Here is a 10728-nt window from a genome sequence, read left to right as displayed (position 1 = left end):
GTTAGCTTAGCTTGGTAGCTTCAGATAGCTCTGGAACTTCCAGCTCGGTGGTAGGGGGTCCCGCCTCGGCTTCGCCTCTTTGCCCTTATTTGGAGCAGGCGGGAGTTGAACTCTGACGTCACTGTCGAGCCGAGTGACCGACTCCGCCTACTAAGGGCTTCTCTGCAACTCTGCAGAATCCTATGGGTGACGTCACAGACCCTACGTCCATTTATATATACAGTCTATGAATAATACACACTCAAGCACCTGTTAACAACCATGACAGCGGATGCAAAAAAAAGACGATCGCAGTACTTTCCGAAAAAAGACGACAAAATAGACTTTACCTTTGAGGTGTTCAACTTTTTACACTGCACACATCTCACATATATTCAACCTCTTCCAATTTTATCAATAATTAAAGGTCTCAAATGAATGTTTAAAGTCTTCTTCAATCCAATACAGCATGATCTTCATTTAGTAAATTATGGCTATATCTAGAGTAAAACAGACATTCAAGCTGAATATGTTTCAGAGCATGAACACTTTAACTTTGGGTTTACCATTCATGAAAGTTAATCATAACATCTTGGTAACCTAAACATTTCTTAGTCAGCATTTGATTGAAGCTCCATCCTCAACAAGATGCCGACTTCAAAACGGTAATCAACAAACCAATGAGTGACGTCATTCCCAAATGTCACCATGTTTACTGCAGCTTCCCACACTGCAAGACCAATAAGACATTAGGACTTTTGTGTCCAGGCAGGATTTTTCTCTTTTTCTCTACAGCAGCATGGTGGTGTCATCAGATATTCTTTTCATATTCATTTAATCTTCAGAGATGTTTAATACTATTTCAAGTATCAATGCACTATGTTATGAATTGTGCCCAAACACATTGTTAAGCCACAATTGAACACAAGTAAGTCCTCAACTCAACACTTCAAAAATATATTTTAGTCGGGATGCAGAGCTATTTTGCACACACTCAATGGGGGAAAAACATCCTGGTAGCACAGACAGGAGAACCCTATGTTTTTAATGAGGTGGTTTTGCAAAGAATCTGGCGAGGAACAAACACAGTTTTAAGGTCATTATTGTTGATGCCTCCCCAAAAGGAGAGGTTTTGTTTTCTGTTCTAGTAACATGATGGTCTGTCAGCAGTATTATGAATGACCATGCATACAAAAACATTAATCTCAGCAAAGAGAAGAGATGCAATATGCCAGATTATAGCTAATAGCTCATTTCCATCTGTGGTCCTCAGGCAGGTTCATAACAACCAATAAACAAATAATAACATTGCATGATCCCTATCAGTCAAACAATTGTAAACCTGATTTAAGTACAGCTCAATAAATTAATACATAGTACACTTGAAATACACTTAAATGATCTCGGTCACTCAAATAATTATAAAGCCTGATTTAAATACAGGTTACGAACATAATACTTAGTACACTTCAAATACACTTAAATAAAATATCTAAGATATAGTATGATAATACAGTTCAAATAATACAACTAAAAACTCAGATTACAGTGTGATTAATGTTGGCATGACTGGTTGCTTAATATAATTTTCTTTGCACCATAAGAAAACGAATTAAAATCAGTACAGGTTTTAAGTTCAACTGGAAGAGTATTCCAGTGCTTGATGGCCGTAAACGAAAATGCTGATCGTCCAAAGGCAGTGCGCCTCAGAGGGATGGTTAGATCTGCATTTAATGCAGATCTGTAGTTTCTGCAACTCTTCTCATGGCGAAGATGAAAAAAGCTCCTCAACGGTGGTGTTGTAGAATTGTGAATGATTCTGAATACCAATCGAACTCGGGAAAGTAGAACAACACTATCAAAACTGAAAAGTTTGTATTTGGACAGTATTGCAATTATGGTGTTTTAATGACTTTCTTTCCACAACTTTTAAGGCTTGTTTATAAAGAACCTCAAGTAGTCTCATATCAGTCTTAGTTGCTTGGGACCAGCAGGTTATACAGTAGTGAAAATGTGATAGTATCATGGCATGCAAAAAGGTTTTCGATGCATCTATGGTTAATGAGTTCCTAATATGTTTACATTTGAAAATGTTATATTTCAGCTTTCTAGTCATGCTTCTAATATGGCTTTCAAAAGTCAAATTGGCATCCAAGATCACTCCCAATTGTTTGACCTCATTGACGTTTTAAATGATTTTACCATTCACACGAAGCTGTGGATGCGTGGTTGTTTTTTTCTTATTCGTGAAATACATTGTCACTGTTTTGTTAGTGTTTAGAGTAAGACACGAACGAGTCATATAACCATTGAGTAACTTTGTGCAGCGTCGACGAGAGCTTAGAGGCAACCTGTTCAGCATCTTTCCCATGAGTGTAAACCAATGTGTCGTCAGGATACATCTGGACGTCCACATCCTCACAAACAGATGGGAGATCATTATATATATGCTGAACAACAGCGGTCCAATAATTGAGCCTTGTGGCACTCCGATTGAGCATGGCTTAGTTTCTGACAGCTTATCATTTATACGGACACATTGAGAACCACCAGCTAAATAAGACCTGACCCATTGTATTGTGCTAACTGACAGGTTGAAATTGTTGTCTCGATTTTAAAGATTTCTTAAGAGCTACATCCCTTTATTTCATTAATTCCCATAGAGCAGTGTTAAACCATGGTAACAGTTGTTTGCCAATACGCTTTTGAGGCATTGTTTTTGTATATTTAGCTACGGTTTGTTTTAAGGTATGTTTCGAATTATCAAAGGCCCCCTCACCATACGTCAAATCAAACCAGTCAGTTTGCGTTATTTTATTCTCCAGAATTCCCATGTCCCGCTTTGGGATGTATAAGATATATTTTTTAACCTTTCTTATATTGTGATTTTTGTAACGCAGCTTGGATAGCTTCCTGGCAACTAGAGTAAGGTTATGATTGGACATGCCAGTAACAAGATTGTATGTTTTTGAGACGCGATCCTCTTTATTCGTTAAAATTAAATCCAACAATGTTTGTGATGATTTAGTCATTCTTGTTGCATTTTTAATTAATTGACTCATTTGAAATCTATCACTAATATCCTTTAATTTCTTCCTGCCTTTTTTGTCTAATCATTTCATATTAAAATCACACATTAAGATTGTTTCTTTACCATTAAACTGTTTGAGAATACTAGTTAAATTATCATAAAAAACACTCTTTGCTGTAGGTGGTCAATATACAACAATTACATTAAAACACATTTCCTGAGATAATGAGATAGTTATTCCCACACATTCAGTGGTATACACAGGATAATTCGATTTGTTTACTTTGCAGGCTTTTCTTAACATAAATCGTAACACCCCCTCCCTTACCTTGATTACGATCTAGTCTATAAATGTTATATCCTGGCATATTAACAATATCCGACGGAATTGAAGGGTGTAGCCAGGTTTCAGAAAGGCATAAATAATCACGGTTTGAGTTTGTTAATAATTGCTACAGTTGTTCCATTTTTGACGTCATGCTTTTGATATTTAAGTGTCCACCGAAAATGCCCTTAGGTTTGACATTTGAGTCATAACACCTTTGCATGATTTACAGTTTGAAACATTTTGGTGTCATGTTGTTTTGTCTTCACATCGCTGCAATTAGTGCGCTGAAAGTTTGAATGCCGTTTGCCACTGGGTGCGTGAGATGATCGTTCAGAAGTGGTGACAGAGTTACCTTGTCGAATTGTATCATAAAGATCCCCTTGGACCGGAGGAACGTGCACGGGTGTGTTGTTGATACGAAGCCATTCACTCAAAAGGCAGCCATTCAAAATGGTGGTTTATGGCAAACATATTCTTTTATCTGTAAAGACTTGTGGTAAGTATCTTGCCCAAGTATACATTGTCATATTGATTGCAGAGAAAGTTACTGGGGATTTTCATGAAACCTGGTGCTTTGAAAATATTCCTTAATACATATTATTTCATATTTAAAGTTATATATATTTATTTGTATACTTTTCTTGCAGTTTTTGTTAAAAATGAATGTATGATTTCATTTGAGTGAAATTATTTTTAGTGAAATAAAGTACTATTATTATGAAGGTAGCTTTGGGAATCAGGTGATTTAGGTACCAGGTGATAAGGTATTTAATGGAGACAGGTGGAGGTGGGATTGGCACTCCTGAAGGGGCATTTACCAGGTAAAGGCAGCAGGATAATATTGCTAAATACCATTGCCATTGTACTTTTGAATCATTGAAATAAACGACACTAAAGTTATTCTTGCCTGCAATTGGTTGTGTCCCGTCAAAAGTGTTAAGTCCAGTCATGTTTCATGTTTTTGTTTAATCATTTTCTGTCTTGTCTCCCACTTCCTATCCTGGTGTGTGTCTCCCGCTCTCATCAGCGTCAGCCCCGCCCCTGATTGTTTCCACCTGTGCCCAGTTACCTTTTGTTTATAGTCCCCAGCTTCCCTTTGTTCTTCGTCAGTTCGTCTCGTCCTGTTCCCATGCCAGTACTCTGCTCACCAGCGGTTTATTATCTTGTCTCATAGCCAGATTTATGTTCCTGAAACTTTTTGTAAGTTTTGTTCCTGAGCGATTTTGTTGTGCCATATTGGAGCCTTTTTTCAACTCGTTAAGAGTGTCGATTTCATTTGTATACTTTTTTGAAAGTAAAATGAAAGCTTTAGCGCAAGTTCAATAAGGAAGACCTAACAATGAGTCACTTACACGTCACTCTATTGCACTCTCCCCCCTCATTAAACATGTGGGCGTCACCCCTCAGCAGCCAATTTCTGCACACTTTAAATTCCTTAAATGCCTGCTCTTCCCTCCTGTCAGCTGTCATTTCAGGTGACTACACGCAATGGTAGTTCTACATACTCCTTCTCGTGAGAAAACTGTAAGCAACATAGCTCAAGATGTCCAACTCGGACAATTCGGATCACGAACCTGCTCGGGAAATCTTCGATCCCAGTTCGGCTCCCTTCAGCGGATTATCATCAGAGGCAGACTTCCTCATCGCCCGGATCCTGCAGCAGGGCATCCCCACAGCCCCAGGCCTCACTCTCTCTCAGCTCCGAGAGCTCTCGGACCAGGTCTCCAGCATAGCTCCCCAGTCCGGGGCAGCAGCTCCTGTCAGCTCCCCGGAGAGATCAGGGCGAGGACGCGGCCGCAGCCGCGGAGGTAAAAAGGGCAGGAAGTCGAGCCCTCCAGGACCCCGGCCACCTCCAAAATCCACCCCTTCCCAGGCTCGCCAAGCCGGGAGTGTCTCTAACCCGCCCCTCATGGAGAGTAGCGTGGCCAGCTCCCTGCAATCCCTGGCGAGCTCCATGAGAGCTATTGATGCTCGACTCCAGGCCCTGGAAGACTCCGTCACAGGAGCTTCAACTTCAGCTGCACTTAGAGCAGCGCTTTCTGCCTCATTCCCACTGGGGTTGCCGGGTCAGGGCGTCCCACGATTTCCAGCAGCAGCTCCCCCCTATTCTCTGGCTTCGGCTCTCCCAGCCCCCCCTTCAGGTAGGCCTTTTATTTCCCAAGCCGCCAACATCTCCTCACGGCTCAGGTCGAAAGTTCTTGAAGGGAAGGACGTCAATCTGCTCAGCCTTATTCTGCCCTCCCCGGAGTGCGACAAAGCCATCGCCACAGGAGGGAATATCACCGCCGTCTTTAAGGCCGCAGACACCAGGCTTTTCAGAGACATCAGCCTAGGGCAATTCATGGTCGCTTTCGGCATCTTCCGCGATGTTCTCTGCTCCGTCTACCCTGAGAGAAGAGTAGAATTAGATGCGTACATGGCCATTGTCGGCGACATTAACATGAGATACGGGAAATCTGTCTTCTATCAGTACCACAAAAGCTTTTCAAGCAAAGCAGCGCTCCACCTAGCCCATAGCAATATCAGCCTGGACTGGTCAGTGATGGACATTGAGCTGCTTGTGATGGCCACCGGCGGCCAATCTGCCATCTCCTGCAACAGCTGCGGAGCGCAGGGCCATATCGCTCCCCTCTGCCCCTCAGTGCCTTTCTCCGCGCCCAGAGCCTCCCACATGCAGTATGCTGGGAACGATAGACCAAGCCATCAGGTGCAGACTAGATTCGAAGATAGGATTTGTTCTAACTTTAACGAAATGTTTGCACTGTGGGATATTTTCATTTAGGGACTGGAAGAAACCTGCCGCCCCAACTCAGATGTTCAATCTGACCATTGATTGACAGTTTTAGATTTAACCTGCTCCATATCTGGGGATAAGATACTGTTTGATTAATGTTGACATGTTTCTAATATTGATTGAGTTATAACAGGTAACACAGATGCAGAATCAGTGGCCAAGGGGCTACTGAGAGAGGTCATTCCAGAATGAGAATGAGAAGGTGAACTGTGATAATGAAAACAATTTTGTAATATTTCAACAGGTATTAAAGTAACTGAGGTTTGAAATGTAGAAATAACATATTACAGCTAAGTTAAAACATAGTAATGTAATGAGATAGAATTTAATTTAGACAACATCTTGTAACTAGCCTGGTAAAGAAGTAAAAGCCATAGACTGTTTAGATCATTATGGGGATGTACATTTAATTTAAAGTCATAATAGAAAGACATTTGATGACAGTATGTTGGATTTCTGTATTCATTTTTCAGCTTGATAATATCCAAGCAGTGACAGGTAGAAGCAGTCTCACCTGGAAATTATTCACTTTGTCAGTATCATGATTTTAGTTGTTTTTAATCCATAACATTAGTGTGTTCCATTACCAGAGACATTAGCAGTTCATATTATATTTAGATTTTAAATGGGATCTCAAGGATTTCATTTATAATAACACAGATGCTTGTCAGGAATTCAGAGCTATTGAGATATGTTATTTAGTTCACCTGAAGATGTTGGGGTTTATTTTGTTGACACAGGCCAAGTATTAGAATTCTGAAGCAGCCTACCAGTGGTGGGTCAAACCCCTGAGGGCCCAGAAGCCCTGAGCGTAGACTTGAGGGGTGGGTATCAGATTTCTCCACACAGGTTGCTGACGCCAAAAGGGGGACCCGAGGAGCAGGAGGCCGGCACAGCGGAGTTCGTCAGGCCTACGTGACTCAACCGCAGGTTCTCCGGCCTCTACAGAGTGACCCAGAGGACATCTCATGCCGTCCGCCGAGGAGCAAAGGGGGACATCTGGTACTACTGGAGCCAGTGTGCGGCGAGGAACACTCCGGCTAGGACCTTGGAGGACATCAGGATGGACCTGGCTATCGTCAACGAGGACATCCCTACAGCAGACGACTTGGAAGCTGGCGTCAGCGGGCTGGGGGACTTCTCGAGGCAGCAGTAGAGTCTACTTCTCTCTGGTCAGATTCATCAGTTCCACCTTTGAAGGAAAGGCCGCATCTCCCCCTCCCTATCAGCTGCCCTTGTTGGCGTATTCCGCTGAAGGGGGGGGGGGGGGGGGGGGGGGCCTGATTATTCAACAACACGCAAGGATGCTGCTTTCTGGCACTCAGGCTCTAACTCTGATAGTTTCTTCACTGTCATTGGAGGTTGTTTTCTGTTCCCAAAGGTTTAATGAAGGGGGACAGACACAGTATCAAAGAATGACAGTAGTTTGTTTCAAATGTCTTATGTGTGTTGGTCTCGTGAGGCGAGACCAAAAAGGGGGAATTGAAGGATTATTTGAATTATTTGAAGTATTAAAGTAACATGTTATGGTAGGAAAGTTAAATCTGGTATATTCATTTTAATGTCACCTTATATATATTCATGTGTGTTACATTTGAAGGGACAAAGTATATTTTCCCTCCCCAATATATTGAGGTGAAGTCTTTGTGTTTAGAGAGGGATGCAAGCAGGGGACATCCTAATTTGGGGATAGCTCCAAAACTCTGGAATGTTTCCCTCATAAAAGAAGAGTGTGCGTTACACATGCTTGGGGCAAATGTGTGTGTTTTCATTGCAGTAAATATATGTGCTACATGATTACTGTTCAACTATACCTCTGTTCTTATTCTTTCATGTGTGGGTACTAAATGGCTACAAACATTGTGGAGAAATTAGCTTAAACATGTTTTATTACTCTATATGAAATGGAAACAGCTTTTATGACAGGGACGAGAGAGCTGGGGGAGGGGACATTCTTCTTAAGATTTTCAGCATGTCAATTATCAGGGAAATCTACTTGTTTTAAATAGATGTGTGTGGTTAATTACTTTGTATTAATAATAACAGTATGTGTAAAGGAAGCTGGAAATATACAATGTGAAACCTTTTATTTGAAGTAAAGATGTGAACGATAGCTCAAACAAATGGAAATGCGGTAGGACAAATGAGTGTGTTCTCTATATTAGGCCTGTGTGAAGTTTGACTATTTGAAAAGCATCTCTAATACTGCTTAAGAGCATAGGTAATGTGTTCTTCGTTATTATTGATATGAAAGTGATTTACATGTATTACGTATATTTAGCCAACTATAACAACTATATCTTAAAACATACTTTTAACTTGTGTGTAGTAACCTGAGGCGGGAAGATGGACACAGGGACAAAGGGCCATAAAGGGGATGTGTGTGTGCTGGCTACAAGATGTGAAATAAGATAAGGAAACTTGTTGAGAGCAGGTTCGTACCAGACACCAAAAGGTGTCTGGTCTTCGTCAAACTGAAAGAGACTTTTTGTTTCCGGGTTTCTTCTGCTGTGTCGCACTGATTGGGTGCGACAGGCCATGTGTTGGTCTCTGCCAATAAGATGACCTCTGGGGGAAAGCACGCACACACCTCCTCCTGTGTTTTAGTATGAAAGCCTGTGTTTTCCTTTGGTTCGCGCTCTTGTTTTTGACCGGCCGTTCCTGAGACCTGTCTCACACGTGGTAGAACCATAGCCCGGAGTACTCTGCAGAGTGCTTCGTGATTCCTTTGTATTTGTATTGTTACCTTGTATCATTAAAACAAGATTATTGTTTCACTTGCATTCTGGTGTTTCTTAATCCCTTCCTTTTTACGAATTTACCCAGCTTATCAAACGACACGCGGAGACGAGGTTGGTTTTAAACATCCTCCAAATCTCCAACAGCACTCACCCTTACTGTACATTTCTCCATATCTGCAGTTTCTGCAGGGATGCACACCCGAAGTCCGTTTGCCCCAGGCGCAGCCACAGCCTCACAGTAGCTCTGCGCCAGAAACCTTGTGGTGGAAAAACATTCTGAAAAATCACCCCTCCACTCCCATTAACATCCCTTAGCTAGCAGCTGCGCTTTCCACTCACCCAGTCATACTGCGAGCAACAAGTTATCACAAAACAACAGTTGCTCTCCCTTCTCGGACACTTCAACTTCGCCAGGGGGCGCTCGTTCATCTCCCGCCTCCTGGACGCAGCATCGGCGGCCGACAACCTCCATGACTGCGTCTTCCTAGACGAAGGCTGCCGCTCAGACCTACGTTTCTGGTCCCTCCTGCTCGCCCACTGGAACAGAGTTACTTTCTTCTACGATGACCTCGTGTGTTCCTCCGATTCAATGAGGCTTTTCACGGATGCCGCCCAATCCGTGGGCTTTGGCGGTTTCTTCCAGGGAGAGTGGTTCGCAGGGTCATGGCCCCCGTCATTCCCTAATCATGCTTCATCCTCCGCTCTGCAAGATATCTTTCCAATCGTCGTTGCATGCCACGTATGGGGTCACCTGTGGTTCCGAAAACGCATCTCGGTGCTGTGCGACAACCAATCAGGTTGGAATGATTAACAAGGCGCGCTCCCAGTGCAGTGACATTATGCCATTCATGAGAAGCATCACGCAGTTCTCCATAATCTACAACTTCTTAATCACAGCTCGCCACATTCCCGGTCACCTCAATGTTGTTGCTCACTCCCTCTCTCGCTTTCATTTCCAGACGTTCCGGAACCTCTGCCCGGAAGCCAGCTCGCAACCAGTAGGAATCCCTCCACTTCAACTCCTCTCTCTGCACTAAACGAGAGTCCCCTAGCTCGGCGCCTCGAGTCTGCTAGATTCTTCATGAGAAAGGGCTTAGCCGCTTCCACCATCAAATCCTATGATTTCGCATGGACAACGTTTGCCTTTTTCTGCTGCTCAGTAGTCGTCTCACCCAAACCTGTCCTCATCTCCACCGTGTGCGCCTTCATATGCTACTGCACCACTGACCGAAACCTCAAACCCCAGTATATCCGGAGCCTCTCAGCAGGCATTCAATTTAATATTCGCTGCTCCGATCCTAGCTTTCCCAGCCTATTTTCAAACCCAACAGTTAAAATTATTCTAAAAGGGTTGTATAAGACGTTCCCCCCCGCTGCAGACCCGAGGCTCCCTATCACGCTCCCCGTTCTGCGCCTCATGCTGCCCACACTCAGGAAAGGATTATTCTCCCCCTATATCGACGTGCTGCTCGATGCCATATTTCTATTAGCCTTCTACGCGTTCCTCCGACCTGGCGAATTCACCACAGCTTCCCTCACGTTCGACCCCAGTCGAGATGTCTGCCTCTCCGACCTAGTTTTCAACGCCAGCCACTTTAGTCTCAGCTAAAACACTCCAAATGCGGAGGAGCCTGCTCCGTTACCGCAGCTCTCATCGATTCCCCGTTCTGCCCTTTTTAATTCTATGATCAAATTCCTGCGCTGCAGACCCTCCACCAACCCGTCTTCACCACTTTTTCTTATTAAAGAGCATCTTGCAGGTTTTTTTTTTTTCTACATTTGCTTAAACTTGCTTGAAAATTACAATTAAAAAAGTGAATGCAGCATTTGATATGTTTTACGAGACATAAGGGCA

At 43.0% G+C, this 10728-nt stretch overlaps 1 protein-coding gene across 1 annotated transcript; it reads left to right on the top strand.

Moving 5' to 3' along the window:
• Positions 1–4073: 4073 nt before the first annotated feature.
• Positions 4074–9188, top strand: LOC307046421 (uncharacterized protein; the record flags this gene model as incomplete). Its single annotated transcript, XM_079692815.1, has 2 exons — positions 4074–6045; positions 9054–9188. Exons 1-2 carry the CDS (start codon positions 4882–4884, stop codon positions 9186–9188), a joined length of 1299 nt encoding a protein of 432 aa, XP_079548941.1. The 5' UTR covers positions 4074–4881.
• Between the last annotated feature and the right edge of the window lie 1540 nt (positions 9189–10728).

This window comes from Notothenia rossii (genome assembly GCF_949606895.1).
Source record: "Notothenia rossii genome assembly, chromosome: 7".
Lineage (NCBI taxonomy): Eukaryota > Metazoa > Chordata > Actinopteri > Perciformes > Nototheniidae > Notothenia > Notothenia rossii.
This window is presented reverse-complemented; position numbering and strand designations above follow the sequence as displayed.